At 47.8% G+C, this 27,819-nt stretch overlaps 1 protein-coding gene across 1 annotated transcript in view; it reads left to right on the top strand.

Moving 5' to 3' along the window:
• Window positions 1-27,819, top strand: part of Plb1 (phospholipase B1) — a 118,409-nt gene that overhangs the window by 11,642 nt on the left and 78,948 nt on the right. Inside the window, exons 2-15 of the mRNA XM_057785194.1 lie at window positions 2,930-2,991; window positions 4,212-4,284; window positions 6,075-6,133; window positions 7,728-7,733; window positions 11,234-11,274; window positions 11,753-11,796; window positions 14,351-14,441; window positions 14,740-14,791; window positions 17,356-17,442; window positions 21,761-21,823; window positions 22,380-22,459; window positions 25,387-25,462; window positions 26,457-26,555; window positions 27,606-27,662. Coding sequence (XP_057641177.1) covers window positions 2,930-2,991; window positions 4,212-4,284; window positions 6,075-6,133; window positions 7,728-7,733; window positions 11,234-11,274; window positions 11,753-11,796; window positions 14,351-14,441; window positions 14,740-14,791; window positions 17,356-17,442; window positions 21,761-21,823; window positions 22,380-22,459; window positions 25,387-25,462; window positions 26,457-26,555; window positions 27,606-27,662 — 890 coding nt within the window. The remainder of the gene's footprint in view (window positions 1-2,929; window positions 2,992-4,211; window positions 4,285-6,074; window positions 6,134-7,727; window positions 7,734-11,233; window positions 11,275-11,752; window positions 11,797-14,350; window positions 14,442-14,739; window positions 14,792-17,355; window positions 17,443-21,760; window positions 21,824-22,379; window positions 22,460-25,386; window positions 25,463-26,456; window positions 26,556-27,605; window positions 27,663-27,819) is intronic.

Raw genomic sequence — 27,819 nt, 5'->3', positions numbered from 1 at the left:
AGGGTTTTATCAAAAACAGGAGCAGGAGTGGGTACCTTACCAATGTTGAGACCACTGAAGAAAATGACTTGCCTTCCCAAGCAACCATGCCTCTTTGGGCAGGAGGCAAACCTCATGTCCCTACCCCTTTAAATCTTCTTACCATCATACAAGGGAGATGTTACCACGTCCATCTTATAGACAGGAAACTAAGGCCTAGGGAGGTTGACAAGACTCAGGGTGTCTAAGCTCCCAACCCTGTCTGAAATTCAAAGCTTCTGCTTGGGCCAGCATTCTGGACTGGACAGCCTCCTCTTGTTTGGCTATCTGCAACTAGTCTCCCAAGGGGCAGTCTGTGTCCTTGCTCTGGTCTTGGTTTGGGAGCTGCCTGGGAAGGTCAGTTCTGATACCCAGCCCTGCGGCTACTGAGGAGTGGTTTCTAAACCTTACTTCGCTTCTTTCTCCTAGACTTCCCTCTGATTGAATACACTGTCTTGCTGTGTTTCAGGGCACTCTGTCTGTCCTAGGCTCTCTCTCCTTTCTCGCCTCCTTAAATGCAGAATTTCTACTCTCACAGCCTCGCCTCTTTCACCCGGATGGCCTCTTTTCAGGCCCAGTGTCCATCAGGGGTTGGTTGGTGAACTAGCAGCACCAGTCAAATCCAGCCTGCTCTCCGTTTCTGTGTAGCTGATGAGCTACACGTCATTTGGGGGGAGTGTATCTATGTCCAGCAAGTCCAACATTGCTTTTGAAAAGACTGTAGTTTCTCCACCATGTTGTCTCTGTTTCTTTGGTTCAATTGGTTGACTATATTATTCTGGGCCTTTCTGGCCTTCATTCTGTCCCATGGATGTCAGTTTTTTGGTAATGCTACACTGTCTAGATTACTGTGCTCTGCATTAAGTTTTGATATCGGGTTGTATTGCTCCTCGGTGTTGTGTTAGCTATCCGAGGACTTCTGTCTCTCCATAGAAACTTTAGAATCAGTTTGTTGATACCCACAAACATTTCTGTACTCTTATATGGCTCTAACATCTAAAAAGGAGAAAAGTATCTAATGGCCCATGAAAGCTACGAAGAATATAAACTGTAGCCTCTGCAGATGAAGTCAGCGGATGTGCATACTGCCTGTGGCTGCTTTCACAGGATTGAAAGCATGACTAGAATGGAATGGTCATGCCAGAAAAGAGACCGTTGGGTCTACAGATCCTCGAATATGGGCGATCTGACTTCCATTTCCTCAGACCTGCCATGGGCATGCAGTTTATACTCACTGCTCTGCTTCCAAACACGACTGTGAGTGAGCAAGGCTGCCTGTTTTGAGTCCCTCTGTCACCAGTTGATAGCAGTGCCAACTTCACTGTAAGCTGAGCTTTCTGGACCTCACGCCACTGCACACAGGTGCGATTATGGCGTGTATCTCATACAACGAGGCTGAAAGCAGTTACCTTATGTAAGTGCTCTAGCTGGCACATAGAAGCTCTACCTAAGCAGTGGCTACACATATGTTTATATTTGCTGTCCTGGCCTGAGAAGAACATTGCCTGATGGTCTCAGCTCCCTGCCCTGATAACTCATCTCTCCACTACTGTAGTAACAACATCTTAAAAGTCATCACAATGTTGGTCAGAGTTCTCAGTCACCCATGGGTTAGCCTGGCATTTGTGACTTTGAAGTCCAACTCCTTCTGTCTCTCTGTGGCCCACTCCTTCCTTGCCCTCCAGCCACAGACCCTGTGTCCTAGCTTTTTTCAGCACTCCATGCTTGTCCACACCTCACTGATTTCCCATCACCGGGCCCTTTCTGCTCAGAAAACCGCCTTCCGGGAATTCCCAGAGCCAGTGAGATCTGGATGTGGGCTCTAGCCACAGTTCGTGGAAACTGGTGTCTGGTCCCTCGGTGGGTAGGACTGGAAATGTGCTGCTTCTCCCCCATGCCACTCTAGATAAATTGTTTTTGGGGTCAGAAGATAAAGCTGCAGAAGAAGGCTGGGGTGGGAAATTAGTGAAGCTTGTTTTTCACAGAGTCTGCTGTTCTTTAGAGGTAGTTCCCCGGGACCGTGCGCACGGCGCAGAGAGTCAGAAGGAGAAAAGTCAGAGGAACCTCTGCAAGGGATGTAAATCCAGGATCCAGTATCAGGCTAGAAATGTCCTGTGGCACTCCTGAGACAGATATCAAGATTGTGTTACAATAGGAAAGATTTGCAGAGGCTGGCATACTGGCATGTGGCTTTAATCTCGACACTTAGGAGGCAAAGTCAGGCAGATCTTTATGAGATGGAGGTCAGCCTGGTCTATACAGTGAGTTCCAGGCCAACGGGGGCTATATAGCCAGAAGTATGCTGGGATGAGGAGTAAGCCTCTTGGTTTCCCTATCTGTCTTGTCTTCTCTTTTGCCTCAATTAAGCAAGACCCCTTGGGAAGTAACAGCAGTGACTAGGTACATAGCAGTCATGGCTGCTGTGAGTCCCCATGCTTAACTCATTACAGTATCATCCCCCTTCAGACCATTCTGTCATGTCTTTTGCCATCGCTGCCCAGTCCTAGAGCCCCAAACAATGGCAGCTATCTGTCCATCATTAAGATTCTAGGGTGTTCTGTTTCTTGGCAGTATGGCAATCTAATAACGTGCCCATCAGGATATTGGGTGATGGCTGCCCCTCTCAGACAACACTCTGTACCTTGATCTGGGGATTCTACCATAGTGGAATATATTGATGGCATCATGGTGTCCCAAAGGGTGACAGCTAGAAGAGAGGACTCTGCTTTTCTAAGACGAAGGATGCTACTGCTGTGGGCACGTAGACAGGGTGTGTGGGACAGTGTGGAGGGTACAGACTTGGGTAAGAGGAAATCTCAACTTTTAAAAGCATCTCTTATACAGAGACACATACATAAAACCAAACTATTTCTGCTTACTTGCTTGTGTGTTTCTTTTTATTCATTTTCAGGGCCCTCCCAAATTCATGGCTCTGCTGGAGAGAACACATTGGCATGGCAGCCACAGCAAGTGGTAAGATTTCACCCTGGTGGGAGAGGTGTGTGTGTGTGTGTGTGTGTGTGTGTGTGTGTGTGTGGTGGGGCACAGGATGTGAGCTCTCATCTTGTAGGAAAAAATCCAAATTTCAGAGCAGGCTGATGGCTCCTCATTGAGGCCTTATTGGAACGGGCCAAAGGAGCTGCATCCCCAGGTCAGCTGGGATGCCCAGCAGAACGTTACCATGGCTCCCGAGATTTGGGTCTCATTATCCTTGCAGACAAGTGGGTAGTTCCCAGAAGAGTCTGCAAGCATTATGAATGGGTGTGTTATCACTGTGAACCTTGAAGCCGATGTTGTAAGTTATCCTACGGCATCTGGGCGAGATCTTCCCAGAAGGTCCACGAGATAAGAGATGAGAGTAAAGGCTGTGTGTCTCTTACTGTAATCAGTAGTTCATGAGAAACTAGCTTACATTTGTGAGATATGATGAGGGTTCCCTGTGCTGCCTGTTTTTCCTGCCAGTGTCCCTCCCCTGGCACTTTCCTTGTCCCAGCAAAACCACTCTGGATTCCTGGCACCAGGACGCTGAGAGGCCCATGCCGCCCTGGGGACTTGCAAACTGGTCACCATGTTTTCCCTCTGCTTTCGGTGATCAGTTTGGGCTCAGGACACTCGAATCTGGAAGAGATCAGGAGGCTGCTGGGTTCATGTTTACCCAGTTTCCTTCAGCAAATGTACACCATGCCTCATGTTCTTTCTCATGTGAAAATAAGAGAGAAAGAATATTTAACAAAAATAAAGGAGGAGCTAAATTAATTTTTTTATATTTAGTCTCAGTAAACTAGTTCCTTCAAGTATTCCTTCTTTTAAATTAGAATAAAAGTCCATAGCAAACATTACTATTTTCACTGTGTTTGTGTGACACTGGGAACACTGCCGTTGTGCATCCATGGCTGTCCATCTCCAGAACATTTCACCATCCCGAGAGTTCATTTTTATTCTCCTTCATCATCCGCTTTCCGTCTCCACCATTCTATTCCAAGACGACACATGTCACTTGCTAAAACCCTCATTACCATGCCCTCTCTCCCCAGGGGAAGTGGGTATAGAAGTTAGGAAAATGTGCCCATGGGCAAGTGTGGCTTCTGCATTTTGAGCCTACATAATCCAGGGCAGGGACGTTGCTACACCAAGTATTTTAGCAGGCGAGGCTTCTGTGCGCAGAAATTGATGTTTTGGGGGTTTGCTTTCAGATGCGCACCCTGAAGAATTTCCCATTCCCGTGCAAGGCGAGAAAGTTCGGACTGAGTATGACTTCTAAGTCAGGTATGTGCCCACTGGTCATGAGCAGGAGAGCTCTCTGGTCAACAGAAGCCCTGTCTCCACCCTTCTTCTACCGCTCGGCCACTTCATCCTCACTCAGCCCTTCAGCAGACCCTTTCAGTGGTTCCCAACCTGTGGGTCCTGACCCCATCGGACGGTGGCAAATCAGATCTCCTGCATGACTGGTGTTTATATTACAACTCATAACAGTAGCAAAATTACAGCTATGAAGTAACAATAAAATAATTTTATGGTTGGGGGTCACCACGACATGAGAGACTGTAGTAAAGGGTCGAGACATTCAGGCTGTGAGAACCACTGCTCCATGTCCTCCTCAGTTATTCCCGTGGAGAGACATTGGCAGCCGACAAAGGATAGAACCAACTTGGGGACAAGCTCTAGTATCTTGACTCCCTCGAGGGATAACGTGTCCTGGGGATTGTGGGGTGGAAGCTGTCACTCATGTGGCTTCCCCGTTCCTGCTACATAGTCACAGTGGTCATTCTAGCCATTTCCCCTATTATGGGCTAGGTTTCTCTAGGACCTGGATGCCAAAAACCAGCTTTACATGTTAAGTACCTGGCTGAGTTTAATGGATGTGCATGCTGATGTGTGTGTGTGTGTGTGTGTGCGTGTGCATGTGTGCATGTTCTTTTGTACTGACTTTATTGGGGTTCCTACATAAGCTTATTTTAAGAAAAATAAACTGATGTACTTTTTAGAAAATGGTATCTTTAGCCGGGTGGTGGTGGTGCACACCTTTAATCCCAGCACTCAGGAGGCAGAGGCAGGCAGATCTCTATGAGTTCGAGGCCAGCCTGGTCTACAAGAGCTCGTTCCAGGACAGGCTCCAAAGCTACAGAGAAACCCTATCATGAAGAAACAAATTAAAAAAAGAAAATGGTATCTTTTCGAAGTTTGTTTGTTTATTTATTTATTTATTTATTTTTTTATTTTTTTTTTTTTCCGAGACAGGGTTTCTCTGTGGTTTTGGAGCCTGTCCTGGAACTAGCTCTTGTAGACCAGGCTGGTCTCGAACTCACAGAGATCCGCCTGCCTCTGCCTCCCGAGTGCTGGGATTAAAGGCGTGCGCCACCACCGCCCGGCATTGTTTATTTATTTATTTATTTAGAACCCATGTGCAAGTCAGGGTTTCTCTGTGTAGCTCTGACTGTCCTGGAACTGGCTCTGTAGACCAGGCTGGCCTCAAACTCACAAAGACCCTTCTGACTCTTGAAGTTTATATTTAAATCCCCCACAACACGGCCAGGATGTTTGTCCAGTGGTTTCCAGGGAGACAAACATGTGGGTCAAGGAGATAGGTATCATTCACATAGAATTTGCATCCAGTGTTTCTGTGTGGTCCCTGAGCTTGAGTGCTATTCTCTGATAATCTTCAAGCTACAGTTGAGCATTGTGCACCCAGGTGGCCCTAATTTTAGTCCGTTGGTCTGTTCCTTATTAATGGTAGCTCGGAAGTGCAGTCTTGAGTTAGTTGGAGGTGAGAGGCAGGCAGAGGGTCAGGTGAGAAGATGCCATGAGAACCACGGGACATGGGCTTGGAGAGGCCAAGTCCAGGTTCATAGTGTGGCCTCCAGAGGGAAGGGAGCCTTGAGTATGGGTCCTGGGGTTCCCAGTAAGTACAGGATCCTGAACTTGGCAGCAGGCTTGGCCTTAGAGGCTATGTTGGGGCTTTGGGGTGTGGGTCTGCTCTGTGCATCCACATACGGTGTTCTCTGCCTACTTTGTGGGCCTGCCTGTCTGACCTTCCACATGGGTTTTTATCTTCACAGTCCACTCTCTGACACCATCAGACATTAAACTTGTGGCAGCCATTGGCAACCTGGGAACTGTAAGTATTTCACATAGCTTGGCTTAGGGACCATTTGGTATTGGTGGCACCATGAATAAGCTCCTGATGTCTTGGCAGAATGTTTCATTTGAGGCCAGGGTTGGTGGCACAAATCTGTTATCTGAGCACGTGGGAGGAAGAGGCAGAAGAACCACAAATTCCAGGTCATCTTCAATTCCATAATAATTTGGAGGCTAGCTGGATGATGGGGGCGCACGCCTTAAAGAGAGGCAGAAGCAGGCGGATCTCTGTGAGTTCGAGGCCAGCCTGGTCTACAGTGTGAGTTCCAGGACAGCCAGGGCTGTTACACAGAGAAACCCTGTCTCGAGAAAATAATAACAATTTTGGAAACTGGCCTGGGCTGTTAGACTTCTGTCTCAGATAGTGTTCCATTTGGGGGAGAGCCCTGTATGAGTCAAAGACATCCTCAAATCTTAGAAGGAGAACCCAATCCCACAATCACCACAGAAAAGGGAATTTCTGGGTTTCTCATTAATAAGTTAAATCCACTGGTAAGTATTGCCCAGAGCCTTCGCCATATGTTCTAAAATTTATTGTTTCCGTTTTTACACATACTTCCTCTTGTTGAGTCTTGTTGAGCATATTCCGTTTATGTCACGTACCTCTTTACATTTATTGTCTCTGTGTTTCTCACCTCTCTTCCTGCCATTAGTCACCTTTGCCCCCTATTTTCCCTTTTGCTTTCTCTTTCCTGTCATGTACTCATTCATGATTTCTATGTATCTATATAAGATACAGGAACTACAAGCGAGAGAACATATTTGACGCTTGTCCTTCTGAAATTGACTTAAATCACTTAGTATGATTGTCTCCAGTTGCTTCCGTTTTTCTTTCAACAACATGACTCGATTCCTTATGGCGAGAAAATTCCACTATGTATAGAAACCACATTTTCCTTCCCCACTCCTCTGCTCTTGGGTACGTAGGCTGGTTCCATAACTGAGTTGTCAGGAACAGTGCCGCAACAGACAGCGATGTGCAAGTATTTTAGACGTGTTGACTTTGAATCCTTTGGGTAAATACCCAGGAGTGGTATAGCTGGGTAATATGGAAAACCTATTTTTATTATCAAGAAACCTCCATACTGAATTCCACAGTCTTTACACAGAATTGATAAGGCAATCTTTCGGGCTTTTGTTTTTATAAGACCAAGGAAATTCCATGTCTGTTTTGTGTGTGTCTGTGTGTGTGTGTGTGTCTTTAAATCCATGGAAGAGCTAGAGAGTTGGTTCCGTGCTTAAGAGCACTTCTTAGACCCAGAGGACCCAGGTTCAATTCCCAGCACCCACATGGCAGCTCACAACTATCTGTCACTCCAGTCCTGGGCACCCTCTTCAGACCTTGATGGGTACTTGGACACCCCCTCCTTGTGATACACAGACATGCATGCTGCAAAATTCTCATAAAATAATTTAAAAATACATTAATATTAATAAAAATATATAATTGTGATCAATATGAATTTATACAGCTTCCTATCTTAGCCATTTAAATATTTATTTATGACAGCTAATACAATGCAAATGTAGGGAGTAGTGACAAGAAAATATTGGTATTCAGCAGAGACAAGCAGCCCCTTGTGTCGTCCCTCACTGTACCCTCCACCCTCCAGGAATTCCTCCTTCCCCGCTCAGATCTCATGTGTTCTCTTGCCTTCCCACCCCTATCTTAAAGCCTCTTTCTCCCCGCTCTGGTTTTCTTGCTGCTTCCCACACTCTCCTGGACATAAGGAACCTGCATTCTGCCCCAGAAACACTGCCACATCCTGTGTAAGCAGCTCTCCACATAGTAACAAGGAAAGGTACCAGCCTAGCTGTCCATCGACACATGCATGGATGATGGGTGTGTGGGACATATATACACAATGGAGTTCTCTACTCAGCTCCGAAGAAAAATAAAAATTTGAAATTTGCAGGAAAATGGATGGAACTGGGAAATACTAAGTGAGATAACCCAGGTCCAGCATGACAGAGATTACGTGTTCCCTCACATATACAGATCCAAGTTTCCGTATGAGTCATTTTGAAGTGTGCAGCTCAGTAGTATAAAGAATGTTTTCACTGTATAACCAGTCTCCAGAACATTCTTCATCTTACCAAATGGAATTCTTCACCCATTAAATAATAACTCATCTTGCTTTTTCCCAGCCCCCGATAAACCACATTTCCATGTTCGGTTTCCGTGAGTTTGACTAGAGACCTCACATCCTTGAAATCATGAAGTGTCTGTCTTTATGCAAACAGCTTATTTTGATCAACATTATTTCCTCCTGTGCCAGGTGCTTCCTTCTTAAAGGTGACTAATATTCCATTGTACGCAAGAACATGCCATATTTTGTTTATCTGTTCATACATGGACGTGAGGCTGTGTCATCTGGCTGCTGCCAATCCTGCTGAAAACATTACGTACAAGTGATCTCCTCAAGAGTCCATTTTCCGTTCTTTTGGAAAGATACTTTTAAATATGACACTAGGTTGCACGATAATTATACTTTTAATTTTTTTGAAGAAGTTGAAAGTGATGGTGCATACTTATAATCCCAATTTAGAAACCAAGGCAGGATCCAAGCAAACTTGAAGTCAACCTGGGTTAGATAGCAAGTTTCAGGCCAGGGCAGGCTGAGCTATACTGTAATATTTTGTCTTAAAAAAAAAAAAAAAGAGGTTAACATTTTTGAGGAGCTGTACATAGTAAGTAGCCTAAGAGACCAGAAGAGGGAATCAGATCCCTTGGAATTAGAGTTACAGGTGGTTGTGAGCAACCCACCATGAGTGCTGGGAATCCAACCCAGGTCCTCTGGAAGAGCAGCAAGTGTCCTTAACCATCGAGCCATCTTTCCAGATCCATGTTTGCTGGCTTTTTAACAGTCACGAATTGACATCTTATGGTGGTTTTGACTTCAATTTGTCTAATGATTAATGGGGTTGAGTACCTTTTGCTTGCTTCTTATTTGTAAACTTTAAGCAGTGTGTTTTATATGGTCACGCAAAGGGGGAAAGAAGGGACTGAGCAGAGAAAGCCATCTGGGAGAGCCTAGAGAGTTAAAACACACACACAGGCAAAACTAATAGGAGACTGAGTTTTTAAAGCCCTCGATGTTCACACTTTTGCTTTGAACTCCTGGGCTGTCTGAAATGAAGACACACTTATTTGGGTTTCTCTAAAACTTACAATTGCTTTAGATTTGGATTCCCTCTCAAACATTTAACACTAAGGCCTGCAAATATTTACACAATTTATTTTCAGTTGCACCCGTGAGACATGTTCCATATAAGAAAAATCCAAATGTACAGTGGAAGAAAAAGGGAAAGGTCTATTCCCAGCCGGTACCTCAGCCTCCCTTAACATGTATGTTCACTTACATGCACACACAATGCAACACACTTGATGGCGGTATATAAGAACGGATGTGACGTGTGAAGCCTAAATGGTATTATAACACAACAGTACATCTGGAAATCCTCTTTCTCCATGTTTAACTATCAAAGACATCTCCATGCCAAACAATGAGAGCTTATGATCCACTCTGTTGCATTTTTTTTTTTTTTTGGTAGGAAATCCTGTATGGCTTGGGACCATAAGGTCATAGTATTGGCCAGGCATTCAGCAAATAAGATTGGGGAGAAAGAACACTGGCCACTCTCATGGTTTCGGGACCTCCCAACTGAGCTTCCTCACATCCTGGCCTGGTCCTCTTTTCTCTTCTTTCCTTCTTCCTTCCCTCGACCCCTACTTCCCCTCTGACTACAAGATGCGCTCCCCATTAGCTAATTGCAGAAGCAGCAAACATGTGGTCCTAAAACACTGTGTCTTTAATTCAGTCATCTGCCCACACTGAAGTCTGGAGGTTTCAAATATTTTGTGTTTCCAGTGTCTGAAATATGAGATCTGGCGGCCATAGGTTCCTGCTCCTCAGGCAGCAATATGCTCAAGTTGGCAAACAGCGCCCCCTGTGGTCTGACCCAGACTGTCCAACCTGCAGGGCCCAGGAGGCGTGCTCCCTTGACGCCTAACCTGCAGCTCTGCTTCACAGTCCCTAGCTTGCATAGTCTGGGATTTTTTGTTCAGCTTGTCACCTCTTTCTGGAAGATGACCTTCCCAAGTCCCTCTTACTGACAAGTGAGAGACGTGGCCCCCAGGGAGAGGGATTTCATGGTCACCCTATGCTCTTAGAGAGCTTTAAAGTCAGGACCCAGTTCCATGGGCTGGCCAGGTTGGAACTGATGCCTGGGACAGCTGTGCTCCTTAAAGCAGCCGGGGTTGTGACAATGAGGACATAACTGTCTACCTGTGGCCACTCTACCTGGCATCCTGTCGTCTAGTAACTTTGACAGATCTGCGCTTAAACGTGTCTGAACTTTGTGTGTGTTTATGTGTCCAAAACTATGAAAATACTAATACTGATATTTGTAGAGTGCTTTCAATGTCCCGACCACAGTTCCTAGTCTCTCTGGGAGCTTGCTCAGCACACAGCCCTGTCCCCAGAGCCAAGATGAAATTGTCTCCCTATGTTCCGACCACAGTTCCTAGTCTCTCTGGGAGCTGGCTAAGCACACGGCCTGTCCTGGGGGGAGGGTGAAATTGTGTCCCTTCCAGCATTGTGATTAGGACTTCCCCAGAAAGGAATGCCCTTTGCTACCCAGTATTTCATCAAGGGGAAAACAGAAGCTGGCTTAATTTGTTTAACATTCACCGAGTGCTTACAATATTCCAGTCCCTGTTTCTGGGTCCAAGGAATACAGTCGAGTGTGAACAGATGAAAACACCTACCTTTGGTGGCTCTTACTTTCTAGTCAAAGGGGGAGAGCTAACAAAGTTACCCCTAGATTTTGGGGGGCTACAGCAAATTGGTTCTTTGACTGTATGGAATATAGCATGTCTTATGATGTGTCTATATTATCTGAACAGAGCCCCAGCCATTCTGTCGTGAGGGTCTGACGGACAAGCTATGGGGAGCAGGGTGTGTCTTCCTCCCCATAGAGTGAGCAAGGTGCACTTGGTCCTCCTGTAGACTTGTACCTTCCCTGTGTTGTGCTAACTTTCCCTGGCTGACTTACTCACACCAAGTGTCTCTTCCAGCCTCCAGCCTCCGGCGTGGTCGACACGGAGAAAACTCACAGGTACCCGTCCTGGCATCCTGGCACACAGCCAGCAGGGACATCCCACACTTGTTCTCCTCTAACTTCTTGCCCAACTGATGGGAGACACCAAGGACAAGAGAGTCTAAAGACTTTTGCTTCAGGCACAGGGACAGAGCAGAGGACAGAACCAGTTTCCAGCCTCCCAGCACCCTCCAGAACCTTTGACTCCCCATGGTTTCTCTGGGTGAACAGGAAGTGGGAGGGGCCAGAAAGATGGAATTCCTGTGTCTGTCCCAAGGCCTCCTCTCCCTGCTCTTGGGTGACCTTGCAGTGTTTGGACCAGAGTCATTTTATACTGAACTGTGTCCCCTTCTGTTTTGGGCAGGACTAGAGAGCTTGGGAAGAGGCTCAGAGGCAGGGTAAACCAAAGCTTGTTAAGCATGGCCTATGGTGTCCAAGGAAGGGGCTCCCGTGGGTGACAAGTGTAGTCTAATCCGTTTGTGCCCACCTCTTACAGTATGGAGAATGAGCCACAGCAAGTCTGCATGGCAGTCATGACAGGTGAGTCCTGGGTTTCCAGCCACACTCCAGGTTGTCTCCAACCCCATGACATGGCAGACATATTGTTTATAAAGAAGATAAACTTGACAGGTCATTTTCTCACCAGTGCCTGGGAAAGGAAGAAGGCGGATAAGGGAGGCAGGGAACGGAAGGTCACGTGTCCTGAATAGAAAGCATGAGTGATGTATGGGTTAGGATTAAGGGATAGGAAAGAGACTGGGATGGCTGGACCAAAGTCTTGTGGGTTCATGCTCCTCTAGGACCTCAGAGATGGATTCATGGCACTTACCTGATAAAATGTCCTGGATCCTCCCTCCTGCCCAAGGGGAAGACCCTAGTCTAATTTTCCATTTATTTGTAAAAGAAAACCTCATTCTATAGTTTCTCTCTCCCTCTCGCTGGCCATAAAAACATATCCTAGGTTCCAGAAAATAAATGATTGTGATTAACATGTTGGCCTTTTCTGCAAACAACCGTGCAGATGAATCCATTCTCTGTGATCTGGGCTTCTTCGTTTGATGCCAGAGGACCTTTGTAATTCTATCAACTTCTCCTACCCTGGCGAGTCCCTTGATGCTGCTGAGCTAGGCTGTAGGTAGGGTAGAGTGTCCCATGCTTGCTGCTTGTGAAATGAGCTGGCCATGCAGATGCTAGGCTGAGCTGCCACCCCACTGCAGGGATGAGCAAGGGGGTAACTGGGTGCCCTGTCAGCTGAGCCTGGGCATCGATACGAAGACTTGTGATAATATTAGATTCTTAGAAAGGACTTTGCCCGTGACCCAGCAAGGAAGGCTGAGGCCACTGTCCAGCCCTCCTGTCGCCTGACTGACAGGTACGGGGCTAGTGAAAGGTAAGAAGGTCTCCTAGTCAGGGGTCAGAGTGTTCACTAACTCAGTGGCCGTCATAGCGGTCCCAAGGCCCTGATGTCTTTCCATTCAGTACGGTATGAGAGAAATGAAATGGTCGATTTGTGATGCCTGGGATGTGCTCTGGACTCTGCTAATTTGCCTGGCTTCTCATCTGCCTCCATTTTCCCCCTCCCCCGCCAAGCCAAATCACCTCTTTTAGGCATGCGGTGATCAGGAATCCCAGCTGGGCAGAGGGTGGCAGAGGCAACAGAGAAGGCAGAGCTTGTGTCTAAAACCCCCAGCATCAGAATGTCAAAAGCTGAGGGCACCCCAAGTAGGGAGGGGCAGTGCCGTGTCTGAAAGCATTACCGACAACCATGGCAGGAGTTCCACGGAGAAAGTGGTCCAGGGATGTCCCAGACCCCTTCTGTGTATGATAGATGATGGGTTGTTCTGGGCTTAACCTCCTATCCTCTGATCCCAGGGCTTTAGAGCACTTTAGTCACCTCCACAACAAGCCACACCCTTGTCAGTCATGGGAGCATTTTTGCAGTTGGAAAAGCTGAATGCCAAGCAGATAAATAGACTTTTTCAAGGTTGTATGTTCAGTAAGTGGTAGGGTCCCTCGAAACCAAGGGCATATATCCCCTTAGCCTTGAATTTTGTTCTGCCCCCCTACCATCATGGAACCCCGAAAAAAACCTAAATAACAGTAGGCTAGAAACCAGCAGAGAAGAAAAAAATGATAGATGAAGTTGTGTGCAAAGCGTTAAGGTCAAGTTCTTCCAACGACTTTTTCCCATGACAGTGTTCACGTGTTTTCATCGGCCTTTCACAGCCATCCTCCCACACAGAATGGAGTGGCCCCCACGTGTACACATACGCCGTTCTTACCATGTTGAACTGAGTTCAAAGCTCTGTGTTTCCCACCCATGGCCCTGGGATCCCGCCAGCTTGTCACAGCTGAGAAAACCAGACTCATGTGTCTGGGTTAAGGATGGCAAAGCCAACTCTCATATGAGTTAGGCGGTCACCTGAGGTCACAAAGCCAACCAACCAGTTCCCTGGCCTTCAGCTCAGGTTTCCTTTCTCTCACTGCCTGTCACCTGCGGAGTGTGTCCCCTGTACAGGACTCTGCATCCCTCTGGATCCTGCTTCCATGGGCTCCAAGGCTCTTGGGATTGAGCACAAAGAAAGAAAAGTGGAGAAAGGCATTTCCCTCTGCCATCCACCCTCCCTGCACTGCCCTCTCCTCTCTTAGGAGCAAGACACAACTTAAATACTCCTGACAGCACTATTTTTGGCGGTCCTCTGGCTGTCAACTTGGCGACATGTCCTCTGTGTGTTCCCCGGAGCTTTCCTACCCTGCTGTCACTCAGAGGGAGCAGCCCAGAGCTCTGGTTCTAATCCCAGTGGCTCCTGTCAGCTGGGAGACCTGACACAGCCTGCTTGATGTCTCTATCCCAGTTTCCCCAGGAGTAAATGAGAAAATGCCTGGAGAGCACTCAGCCTTGGGCCCAGCTACCTAGACAGATGCCCAATTTAGCTCCCTTTACTTTCCAGGGTCTGCCTCGGGTGGCTGGGGTGGATGGGGGCAGGGTGACCTCACAGCATGGGGTAAAAGCTGTGCCTTGCGATGGGGCAAGGATTCTGTCTTGTCTAGGGAATCTCTCATCTTTAGAGGTGACCCCCGGCTCTCTCTTTAGTCCTTTCAGAAATCATCAGACATTTCAACCCTTCTGTTCTGATGCCCGTGTGCTCTCCTGGGAAGAGTGGCGCAGACCACAGTACTGCCGAGTAAGTCATGTTCTTGTCCCTCTCTGGTGTCGTGCACTCTTGCTAGCCTTGGGTACGCAGGGACAGTCAGAGAGGTTCAAAATAGAGGTCTTTATTAAATCAGTGCCCAAATACCTTCTCCCTGCTGATTTCAGGTGGCTTTGAAAGGCAGGGCAGGTCTGCCCCTCAGAAGTCAGGGTGGTTCAGGGGCGCCCCAGCCTCAGAGACTGACGGCTGTGCTGAGGTGACGGGGTCAGCTTCTTGACCATCAACAATGTGTTTTATTGATTGCCCTTTCTACTCTCTTGCCTCTGCACAGAGACTTGTGGATTCAGGCTAAAGAGCTGGTGAGACATTTGAAAGAGAACCCGGTAAGAGACTTTCTCACTCTGGTGTGGGCGGGCTGTCCAGGTTTGCTACAAGACAATGATACCAAGACACAGAGTGGCGATGACCCTAGTGCCAACTTGCCATGAGCACAACTCAGGTGTCTTGGCTTTTCAGAAAGTGTCCCTTCCAACTGTAATGCCCTGAAGGTCACTAGAGAAAAGAGCAAGTAGCTCTGTTTAGAATGTTTTCCTGTGTAGCTCCGCAGAAAGTCAGCTGATGGACTAAGTGACCTTTCACATAGGGTGGAGGTTAGGTTTCAGAGAGAGACAGTCACTTGAATGTGACCTGGACTTTCTGCTTATCACTGCGTGGTGCTGGGTAAGGCATCTAGTCTCCCCTAAACTTTGTTTTCCTAGTTCAGGAATGAAGGAGCAGCGAGAGAGCCTGACTCACGGGTTTGTAGCGGATTGATACGCCTGGCACCGTTGGTGCTCAATAAAAGCCGGTAGTTATCATCGCCACTGTGGCAATGGTTGATGCGATGAAAAGTTTATGGCACTGGGAGGTGGCTCAGTCAGAAAAATGCTTGCTGTGCAAGCTCGAGGACCCGGGTTCAATTCCCAGCACCCACGTAATAACTAGGCAGAATGGTACGTGCCTGTAGCCCCAGCACTGGGGAGGGAGGAGACAGGAGGATCCCTGAGTCATGCTGACCAGCCAGTCTAACCAAATTTGAGAGCTCTGGGTTCAGCAAGAGACGCTGTCTCAGGAGAAGAGAGTGAAGGAAGATCCCTAACATCCATCTCTAGCCGACACAAACACACAATGTGCACACGCACACGGGGAGCAGATGACCTGACAAGAAACAACTCAGGAAGGAAGAACTTCCTTTGGCTCATGGTTTGTGGGGATGCAGTCCCATGGCTGGAAAGGCATGGCACTCAGGGTGTGAGACATTTAGCTGCAATGTGTCCCTCAGTTAGGAGGTAGAGAGATGAATGTGTGTCCCTCTAGCTTTCCCTTCCTTCCTCTTTTATTCAGTGTAGGCCCCCAGCCCAGGGATGGTACTAACCATATTTAGTGTGGTTCTTCCCGCCTCAGGCCTCTCCAGAGCTGCCCTCACAAGCAAGCAGAGAGGTGTGTCTGCTAGGTGACTGAATCCTGCCCAAGCCAGGGGTGATGGCTCATATCTGTACTGCCAGCACTTAGGGGGCCAAGCGAGGCAAATCTTAGGCAATTGGGACCAGCCTGAGCTAGACTTTGTCTCAAAGAAAAAAAAACATAAATAAATAAATCTAGTCTCACTGGCAATGGTTAGCTATCATAATGAGAATGAGAATGCAATTGTTCTGCATAATAGCTGGGCAGTCCTAAATCCAACCCTGTAATTTTAAGGATGGAGAAACTAGAATTCCAAGGAGTCATGTGACAAGGCCAAGTTCATGAAATCAGTTAGAGTTAAACCCTAAAGAGCAAAATTCACAGTGTTCCCTGGCTACCCAGTGCTGCCTCAGAAAATGAGTTTGTATTGTATCCAAGTGTTATGGTCACTAGGAAAAAATCAGAAAGCAAACATAATCGTAAGCCCGCCCTTAAGCCTATGCCCAAAGATGATGACTGATAATGGCTTTGTATGTGTTTCCTTTCCTGTATTTTCTAATTATGTGTATCTGTATAAAATGAGGCATTAATTGTGTATATCTGTATAGAATGGGGCGTTAATTATGTATATCTGTATAGAATGGGGCATTACTGGATATATATGCTTTTTGTAATCTACTTTTCTAAGCTTTTCTGGCGATATTAACTACAGTTTCTGTTATCATTTTAGCAGCCATATAGTGGTTCACTTACATGAATGTGGCCTAGCTTACACAATAATATACTGCAGATATTTATGCCGTTTGCTGGTTTTCATTCCTCAAGCAAGGCATCATTGAAGCTAAATCTTGTATGGTCCTTCTTTCTTTGAAATACCCTTTGAGAGCTAGGTCTGGTGGCACAGGCCTATAATCATAGCTACTTGGGAGACTGAGGCAGGAGGATTGCAGGTTTAAAGCCTACCTGGTTACAGAGTGAGGTTAAGGCCAGCCTGGGAAATTTTGTGAAATTCTACGTTAAAATAAAAAGAGGGTGTGTGTAGTTCAATGGTAGAGTACTTACTTAGCATACGTAAGACCCTGGGTTCAATGTGGTATTGAGGGGGGAAAAAACGTACATTTTAACAAGGTATGCCGCTTAGTATCACAAGGTCCAAATTGCCTTCTAGAACAATTGTTCCACATTAAACTATCAAGTGCTACTTTTGACTAAATAAATAAATAAATATAGAAAGGGAGGGAGGGAGGGAGGGAGGGAGGGAGGGAGGGAGGGAGAAAGAAGAGTCAGAGAAAGAGAGAGAGAAGATGAACACCCAAGCCAGTGGTAACTCATGCCTATAATCCTAGTGCTCAAGGGGCAGAGGCAGGAGGAGCCGATGTTTGAGGCTAACAAAAACAAACCCATACCAGTGACCTAAGGGAGCTGGTGTGTGAGACTGAGAAACTCGGACAGACAGACTCCTGGCCCAAGCTTTTACCACCATCTCTTTGCTTTTATGCTTCAGCAACTTGACTTTGAGAATGACTGGAAACTCATCAACGTGTTCTTCAGTAACACAAGTCAGTGTCACCTATGTTCATCTGCTCAGCAGGTAAGTTGCAGGCTGGGAGGCCGAGGGGTTGCTGGTGAGGAGGAAAAGGGGCTAACTCTGTCTAAGCACCGTCTACTGAACTGGGGATGAGACTCCTGTTTCAGAATTAGGACAGGTGGATGAGTAAGTCCAGTGAGAGGGTGTATGGACGGATGGACAGATAGACAGATGGATGGATGCTCAGGAAAACAAATGAAATAATATATATTTGCTTTTCTTCCTTCAATATTTTAGTGGGATAGCATACGTGGAACATAAAATTCGACCATCATAACCATTTTTGTGGGATAAATGCTGATGTGAGTGTGCCTAGTGTGCATTTATAACCATCACAAGAGCCAAGAATGCTTTTAAATTTTGTATTTTAAATTTGTAAAAGAAAATTTATTGTTGTGTTCATTGTTCAAAATAATGGAATCTTGTGGCATTTTCACACACACACACACTCACACACACACACACACACTCACACACACACAATGTACTTTCATTAAAGCCCCCAAATACCCATCACCCTCTCTCCTTCTCCCTCCCTGCTCCTGCCAAATAGTTCTCCTTTTAAAGTGTTTATCTAATTATTCTTTATCAATAAAAACTCAGGAGTCAAATTTGGGGCTAAGAACCTCAATGATCAGAGACACAGTGGCAAAGTGACCAGTGACCTATCTCTTTCATTCCTTCATCCCAAAAAGCCAAGAACCTCTCTATGCCCTGCCATACTGCTTCCTGGCTCTCTATCTGTTCTCAGTCCTCCAAAACCTCTATGGTTAATTTTGGTCAGCGAGCAGCTAGCTCTGCCCTCTGATTCAAAGCAAAATTTATTGTCATAATGTGATCAAGTATCACACAATGCCTTCTATGTGTAGGTCCTCTCCTCACCCTGACGTTCCCTGTGCTGTACAGGAGTTTTTACATTTCATGTGATCCTTCTAGGGATTTTTTTTAATGCCCACCAAGCTCTCCTATGAGGAAAACAAATTCAGGCTTAGATAAACTGAGTTAATGATCTTTCTACACTAGCTCCCTAGTTGTTCAGAATTGTTTTGCCTCCCTTCATCTGCCTTCACATGGGTGCTGAGTTTACAGAATAGCGTGGGATGCATGCCCTTGCCTCACCCTCAACCTGTGCGTTCCGGCTTGGGCGAGAAGGCTAGTGTTTACCGAAGGCAAACAGCCTGTGGATGTTATTGTTCAGGCTCATTGGTTTTTCTGGGAACAAAGCGTGTAGTTTTGTTTAATATTTGTGTAGGTAATTACATTGCAGATTGTATTTATGGAAGACCAAGTCCAGCCAGTGGAAAGAGTAAGGGGTGGCTGGGGAGCACAGGGTGTGGCGGTATAAATGACGTGTGGACTCTTCTTCAGGAGTCTAAAGTCCAGCTGCCACCAAGCCATCTCTGTCAGTTACCATGACTACCAACCCCTCAGGCCAGCTCTCAGGACCTCTCTCAGGCCATGGCTCGGGCATAGCTAAACTTCCTTCTATGCCCCTGCCCTGCCACATCTTGCCTTCTTCCAAATGCTATGCACTTTTTCCGATCCCTGGGCTACTTCCCATGGTGCTGTAGAACCCCGGGAGACTCGTGATAAAGACCCCCTCCCCTGGCCAGCTCTCACCATTCTGCAGATCTTCTGAGTGTATTGTGTACAAATGATGAAAGTTTCTGACCGCCTGCGCCAAGTGAAATTTCCACGCTCGGTTTGCTCTCTCTGGGGTCATTGCGCATGTCAACATTAACTCATGAATTATGCGCTGGACTAGTCAAGCGTGCATTTAACTCCTCTTCAGCCGCTCACCCTTTATCATGCCCATGTGTAAAGTAACCCTCTTCCATACAGACTCAGGCACACGCTGTGGTATCTGCAATGAGTTTGCTCAGGCTGGCATTTGATATTTTTTATGTGTGAGTGTGCATTCATGGTTCCTTACACTCATTCATGACTTCTTTTCTGCACTCTGACTTGCAGCCAAGCAAGTGTACATGATTTCTTGCCTTTAATGTATTTATCCCTTCAAGCACTATTGAATTCATGATACATTCTGAGTACGTGCCTCCCATTCATGTGACTTGGATTTATTTTGTTAACTTTTAATTCCACAAGTAATACACATCTTTTTCAACTTTTAATATTCTTTGTTTTTTTTTAAAATGTATTTGGTATGCATATTAATAGATTCCGTGAGACATGTCCATATAGGTGTGCACTGTGTGCCTTTTGTCAACCACATATTTTCAAGACCTCGTCATGTTGATACCTAATCAGATACCAGACTAGACCTGGTCTTGCTGAGTGATTCACCCCACAGTGTGAGTTTGCCGCCTGCCGCCTCTTGTTTCAGCATTGGCTTACTGGCAGTCATTTATCTCCTTTGAGGGTTTGGGTGATTTGGTTTTTTTTTTTTTTTTTTTTTTTTGCATTTTAAACACGTAAAAATGTTTTTTTAGGTTTTGAGGTCATGCACGCTGGTACGTTAGTGAGTCCTCACAGATCAGTCAGGAAGGTTACAGCAGAAGCTGCAGAGTAAAGGGAAGAAGGACATGGAACAGAGTGAATATAAAACACTCTAGTTTGTTGTACCAAGTAAGGGGGCTATGGACTCATGACGCCTTTGCTATCCTTGTTCGGAACACTTGCACTGGGCTGCCCTGGGAAGCACGGAGTCTTGGTCCAGGTAGCTTGAAGACAAATGTCTAGAATAGACAGTATAGGCGTATAACCTTTTCCACTCGGAAATAAGCACCATTGGTGAACCAAGTGACAACTGTCCATGCCTGGGATGACTGGATGAGCCCAGCTAGAGTCCCCCAAATAGCTACAGACAAACCCTTGACCCAGGAGTTTCTAAAGCAGGAGTCACCCTAGCAAGGGCAAGGGGAGGAGCTGCCCGTTCCTCCACATCCCCTAAGGAGGGTGGATCTCCTGAATAAGATACAGATGAGCCGCAGGGACATTTCTGGACCCACTAACTAGGACTCTTCATGGGGGTGGTTAGGGGGGAGGAGAAGTACGATGATCCGAAGAATTCAGACAGAATGCTTCTCACTGGCTGTTGCAACAGATGGGCTGGGCTGCCTCTGCCAGCCTCTCACCAAAGCAGGGCAGAGGAGAGACAGGGAGGGGCTTATTCCTCTGCCGTGGGTGGCAGGCGGCCCTCCCGGCAACCCCTGTCTGGTAATTGGCAGCTGTCTCTAGTGCCCCTGCCCTTGTCCCCCCAGGTAATAGCACAGCTTCTTGCCCTTCCTTGTCTTGCCATCTGAGCCACATTGCCTCAGGGGACAGCCAGTCTGGAGCCCGCTGAGGACTGCCTGGCGTCCTGTACTTTTTATTTCTGTTTCACATTGAAATGCTAACCAGGGGTCAAATTTAGAGGCCTCTCACTTACTCCTTTTCTCACCTGCAGAGGGGGGAGAGGGCTGCACTGATGGGGAGGGGGCCGATGGATTCATGCCTTCCAGTAAAACGTCCTTCTCTCTGGGACCCTTTCTCTGACTCGGGGCAAATGTGGCACAGGGGAGCATCAGGGTATGAGGAGAAGGGATCTGGCAAGCAGACATGCTTGGATTTCTGGTCAGGAATCCAAAATCCAAAACCGTTTGAGCATTTCAGGCTCAGGTTTGGGATTTTCAGATAATAAATGATCAGTTGATAAAATCTATGCAAACCCCCCCCCCCATCTGAAAGACTCCAAAGTCAGAAACACTTCTGGTCCCAAACATCTCCGATAAGGGATACTTGGCCTGTGTCCTGTGGAAGTTAGGGGTTTTAGATGTTTTATTGTATTATATTTGCTTATTTGGGCCGTGTGTGTGACACACACCGTATGTGTGTAGGTAAAAGAACAGTCAAACAAGCCTCCAGGCTTAGCTGCCTTTCAGTCTTTGAGCAATCGTGCAGGTCTCCTTTGGGAAGTTCTGAGATCTGTTTAGGTCCCTAAATCCAGGCTGATCATGTTCCCTCTTCAGATTTGATTTTTTTTCTTCAGATAAAAGCAGCTCCCTCAGCCCTTGGGAATGTGTCCCACCCTTTCCTGGGAGCATCAGAGCCACTGCGGTGTCTCTCATCGTGTTCCAGCCTTGGGCTTGTCTGTCTCTGATGTGGAGCACCTCCCGAGTGGGAGGCTGACTGTACCCTGATGGAGGATGGGTTAGAGAAATAGAGACTGGACCCAAAACCCACACCAAAATGAAGCGGCTCAGGGAATCATGGTTTCCATTCGGCACCAGCCACAGTCTCTGGGGGGTCATCTGGGTCTGGGTCCCTGGGCCTCGTGCACTCCCTGTTGCCACCATTGCTCAGCTCAGTTCTTCTCTCACAGAAAAGGCATCTGATGAAGAGCATGGAAAAGTTGTGTGAGATTCTGGATTACCTGCACCAGGAGGTGAGACAGTGGCTCCCCAACCCCTGGGGCCTTGGGACGTGCAACATGAGGCATGCGTCATTTCGGGTGCCCCCCCTGAAGCCCTTCTCAAGGGAAGCTGAGGAGGGATTTGATTGGCTCCCAGTGGCATTTGCTGGAGTGGGGAAATGGACTTCTTGTGAGAGAATAAGACCCTGCGTCATGGAAAAAGGGGTGCTCCTGAGAGGGGCTTGGCAGCTCTTAGGGAAATCAGTGTCCTTGCTTTCTGACTGAGGCTGGCCTCTCTAGAAGCTTTGGATTCTGAGCATCCAAGGATGGGTGCTCACCTTTCCCTGTGCTATGTGCTTCCCCAGGGTCGGGGCTGCACTGACCACCAGAAGAGGAGCAGCTGCATGTCTACGATGCACAGCTGGAGGGTGGCAGCTTTGGGCCAACCTCATGCAAACCCTGAAAAGGGTGCCCCCCCAAAATGAGGCCCACAGGGTTGCAGAGAGCCCAGAGGTAGCTGTGGCTGCCACGGCAGCTCGGCAAATGCTCGTGTCCCTTCCTGTCTCTTATGTCTCTTCGTATCCCCTAGGTTCCCAGAGCATTTGTGAATTTGGTGGATCTCTCTGAGGTTTGGGACATATCTCATCAGCATCAAGAGACTGGGTTCAGGTAAAAAAAAAAAAAAGGCAAGACAGAGACAGACTAGTTCTCATATGTTGTGTGGTTATGATTGCCACATGCCGGTACGGCAGAGCTCTCCACATATGCCGATGCCCTGGGGAGACCCAAGCCTGGAGGCTGGAGGGTTCAATATATCTAGCTCACATACTGATGAGTGCCAGAGTCAGTGAGAATGTTGCAATATTTAATTTGGTTAATGCAGTGATAGAGCCCACTCCCACCCACAGTTGATAGCGTGCTTGCCTAGCATGCAGAAGTGGGGTCAGTCTCCAGCACGGCATGAAACCAGGTGTGGTGATACACATCTGTAGTCCCAGCCCTTGGAGATGGAGAGAGGAGCAGAAGGGCAAAGCTGTGTGTGCAGCAACTGGAAGCAAGCCTGAGCCACTACATGAGATACAGTCTTAAAACAACCACAAACCCACGCGAGCTTGCAAAATATCTCTGAGACAAGAAGTATTAGTGAGTAGGGAAAAAAATAACCAAAATGTATTTTAATATCTCAGAACTTGATCCCTGTGTATTTCTGAGATTTCTGGTAGGATTTTTGCTTTAGCTTCAAGAATCTGGTATTTGATTCTAAAAAAGAAGCTTATATGAAAGAAACCAGAACAAGAACAGTTGGGGAAGGAAAGGAGTTTTGATGGGAAAGGAGGTACAAGGAGAAATGATGGGGTGTGTATTTCTGAGGTTGGAGAGCACATGGAAGGGAGAGAAAGAACACCTTCATGTCATATCCTGACCCTGTGGACAAGGGCTCCATGGGTACCTTCCACCCTGAGCTGGTGATTTCTGTCAACTTGACACAAGCTAGACTCCTCTGAGAGGAGGGAACCCTAACTGAGAAAATGCCTCCATAAGATCAGGCTGCAGGCAAGCCTGTAGGGCATTTTCTTAATTAGTGACTGATGGGGGAGGGTCCAACCCACTGTGGGTGGTGCCATCCTGGGCTGGTGGTCCTTGGTTCTATAAGAAAGCAGGCTGAACAAGCCACAAGAAGAAGCAAGCCAGTAAGCAGCACCCCGCCATGGCCTCTGCATCAGTTCCTCCCTCCAGGCTTCCTGCCGTGTTTGCGCTCCTGATTTTCCTCGGGGCTTGAGGATTTGTAAGCCAAATAAATCTCTTTCTCCCCAGATTGCTTTTAGTCACAGCAATGCTAACCTTAAGAGAAATCGGTACCAGGCTTGTTGATTTTTCCTGTGAAAGACCTGACCATGTTTTGGGGTGGGGGACTCTGGGAACACTGTGGAACTTTGGTCTAGAAGGGTCACTCAGTGTTCAAAGGGTGGCGTGTTGTTGAGAGAACATGGAGGAAGAACCCGAGAGCCGGACAGATGACGGAGGTCTGGCTTGTGAAGTTTCCAAAGGAAGTTTGAGAATTACTTAAAGGCACTATTGGGGTCATTGCATATTTTGAATTGAGAATCTGTGATTCAGGTCAGCTGGGCTTGGAGAATCAGCTGTGATTGACAAGCTATCAGGTGAAGTGAAATTAGAGTGATATCTCTGCTTTGCTTGGGCAATCGATGCTGGGCGGCTGAAGCTGAGAAATTAGTTGTGATTAAGAAAGAGACTGGCATCACTGAGGTGACGTCTTCTGGGAAGACTTGGCTTGAGAGCACAGAGAAACCTGTGTTCCAGAGGTGGTCGTACTCTGTGCTGGCAACCAAACTTGGTGGTGTAAGAGTCGCCCAGGTGGTGCTGGCAGGTGGTGCTCGTTTTGAAGGCGTGAAGGAGTCACGGAGAGCAGCTGAGGTTTGGCGCTGTGTGGGAGGGATGGAGTGCCTGAGGAAGAGCCTAGAAGAGGGAGAGGCTGATGGTGAAAGTGCAGCCCCATAGCAGCAAGAGACCCCAGAATTTTGGAGACACCAAGGACAGCAGGCCTTGGAGTGGTCTGAGCTTAGAAGATGACGACCCATATGTACTGCAGAGGGCAGAACTGGGTAAACGACCCAGGCCCTTTGGAGGACCCCAGGAAATTGTGAGTGGATCCCAGACATTGAACTCTTATTTACACAGAGTGTGGTTTTGCTTTGTTCAGAGTGTAACTGTGCTCTGGTTTGTCCCTTTTAACATAAGAAAGTATTCACCTTATTTTGATTTTATAGGAGCCCACAGTTGAGAGACTTTGAGCTTTTAAGGAGCTTTAGGAGTTTTATGGAGACTTTGGAATTTTTTTTTTAAAGATACTGAATTTTAAGTATTTGATTTTATAAAGTCTGTGAGATTTTTTTACTTTGTAATGTTTTATAATATGATGTTGATTAATATGAGATTTAAGAGATGAACAAGAGAGGAAAGGTTATGGCTTAACAGTGATGTGATTGTGTGTCAAGTTGGCAAAGGGTCATTTGTGCTATCTGGTTTTGTGTCATCGTGACACCAGACTCATCTGAGAGGAGGGAACCCTAACTGAGAAAATGTCTCCCTAGGATGGGGTTGTAGGCAAGCCTGTAGAGTATTTTCTTAATTAGTGATTGATGGGGGAGGGCCCAGCCCACTGTGGGTGGGACCATCCCTGGGCTGGTGGTCCTGGCTTCCATAGAAAGCAGGCGAGCAAACCATGAGAAGCAAGGCAGCAAGTAGCACCCCTCCGTGGCCTCAGCATCAGCTCCTGTCTCCAGGTTCTCTCCCCAGTTTGAATTCCCACCCTGATTTCCCTAATTGGACTATAATTCAAAATCTATAAGCCCAATAAGCCCTTTCCTCCCCAAGTTGCTTTCATCACAGCACCAGTAACCCAAAGATACACCCCAACCTTCATACTCTCTTCTCTTGCACCCTCGAAGGCTGCAATTACCCCTCCCCTCTCCCTAAGCAACTCGCTGCACCCCAGTCACTCTCTGTTGGAGGGCCTCTGGGTAGCCCTATTCCACCAGGATATGCAATCATGTTCAGCTTGCTTTGATCTGCAGCCCGGCACCCGAGCTTTGCAATTGCTCAGAGGAGACAACCAAGTTGTCCAAGGCTGTCATGCAGTGGTCCTATAAGGTGAGCCCCACTTGGAACCTGGGCTTCTGGTTCAGGGGGACATGGGACGGTGGAGGAGGAGAACAGGGAGGGTGGGGGACAATGGGCTAACTAGCTCTAGCAAGACTTAGCTCAGTTCAGGGCTGCTGGGAGCCAAGGCGAGGCACCCCCATAGTTCTCCCCAGGAGAAATCCATACGGTTAGAGGCACAGCTTGTGCGGGAGTGGGGCATCATGCTGGCCACAGCTAGTGAAGAATTGTGCCAACCATTCTTTGCCACCACTGGTGCTAGTTCCCCAGCCTTTCTTCTCCAAGGCGGAAGCCCCCTCAGTGAGCGAGCTATGTGAGGCCTTAAATATGCGGACAGTAGATGGGAAAGAAGCCTGGGCCATGCACCTGCCCCGGCCTTCTCCTCCCCAGAAATCCCCACCATATACACCATACAGATGGTGCCTGTATGGAGGCAAGTCACAGTTCCTGATTCCACACAGTTTAGTTGACCAAAGAGGCCAAGTAGAGTGTGGTGGGCTCAGTGGAAGCCACTATTCTGGCTGGCAAACAGCTCAGAATACAGTGCCTGCTAACCTGTGTTAACATGATGGCATTCCGCCACAGTTGAAAGTTCACAGTTGTGTGGCACTGTCCACTCTGGATATGATTGAGTGGGAGCAAGGGACACTGGTGGCACGTGCCTTTGCAGACCTAGCCTCCTCCATGGTGTGCAGGGCTGCCTTGTACTTCTTGAGTTTCCGGAGAACCGTCTCTAGCCCTTTGTCTGGTACGCCCTGGTGCCGGGGCTTCAGAGACAAGGGCAAACTCTGTTGCGGTCTCAACAGTCCCAAAGTGTAAGGCAAGGGGGGCCTTCCAAGCAGCACACAGTTGTCAGTCACGTGTAGAGGTGGTTGAGTGAGGGTCTTTGTATGATGTGTAGAGCTGGTTGAGGGAGGGTCTTGGTATGCCAAACAACTTTGGTGGCGTGGGCTCTTGAACGGGCACTCTTTTGTCCCTTCTCTAGGAAACCTGGGAAGGTCTCCTGGCCTCCAGCAAGTTCAACAACCATGAATCCTTCACAGTGGTTTTCCAGCCTTTCTTCTATGAGGTAGAACCACCTTTGGTGAGTGAGCCATGCGGGGCATCGTGAGTATGGATACTAGATGGTGAGGAAGCCTGGGCCGCACAGCTGCCCCTGCCTCCTCTCCGCCCCCTCTGCTCCACAGAATCCACAGCCTTCCCTGAATACCGGGTGTGCAGTCTCGGGAACAATACCACTGTGGTCTCCTACCCTTTCCCATGCGGTTCCCTCATGGGGTTGCAGAGTCTCGTGAGGCAGATTCTGAGAGGCAGGGCCTTGGGGCTGATAGCCTGGCTTAAAGCCCTGCGTCGGGAATGGGCCAACTGTGACCTCATACAAAGAGTTTGACTTCCCCATGCCTTGGTTTCACATCTGTGAAACAAGGACTGTTATTAATGTCCCATCCATCTGGAGTGGATGTCAGGATTTCATGAGCTAACATATGGGAAGATTTCGGGGCCTGGAGCTTGAGGAACCCTGGGTACCCCCTCCCACCTTTGTGATTACAGGGGTTGCCATTTTCCAGACCACTCCCTCTAGCTTTTCCTTCTGTGTGCTCCTCTACCTACATCCCTGGAGAGAGGCATCTGCGTCTTCCTCCCCAAGGGAGGAGGGTTGTATAGCCCTGAGAGACGGACAAGCCGCCTAGCGGGGTCTCTGTAGCCCCTGAGCCTTCAGGGCTGTGTGGAGGAACAGCTGCCAGCTCCTACCTGTTGGCCTCACTGTGCCACCTCCAAAACTTACTTGCTGTTTGAAGTCATGGTTCATAAGGTGGAAAGGACTCCCTGCCCGTGCCTCACTGCTCCAACGGAGTCACCTCCCAGTCACCAGCTCCTGTTCTGAGTTCAGTTTTGGAGGCTCTATAACAATACAGAGAAACCAGAGACTCACCCTGTTCCTGCCAGCCCTGACCTCCAAACCCTAACCCCAGACAGCGCTCCTATAAATGTGCTGCTCCTTGAGGAAGGGCTAGAGGACAGAACTGGATGGGCCAAGGCCCTGTCCACATGGGTCAGTCAGTATGTAGATCACATCATATCCTGGGAGTGGGGGTGGGGTGACAGAGTCCTTTCTTACCTCATTCTCCTCCAGGAGAGGTCCTCGCCCCAGGATCCCAGCACGCTCGCCCTCAGGATCTGGAACAACATGGTGAGTGTGGAGATGTGTGGCTCATGCCAGCCTGTGGGCTGGTTCACAGAGGGACAGCCTTGACTTACCAATGGCGAGCTGGTACAGAGCTCCATCCTGCTTTCCCCAGAGGCAGAGCTGGGCCCCTAGAATTGGGTGGTTGACTGGCTTCAAGTTG

Source organism: Chionomys nivalis, chromosome 1, assembly GCF_950005125.1.
Source record: "Chionomys nivalis chromosome 1, mChiNiv1.1, whole genome shotgun sequence".
NCBI lineage: Eukaryota > Metazoa > Chordata > Mammalia > Rodentia > Cricetidae > Chionomys > Chionomys nivalis.
This window is presented reverse-complemented; position numbering and strand designations above follow the sequence as displayed.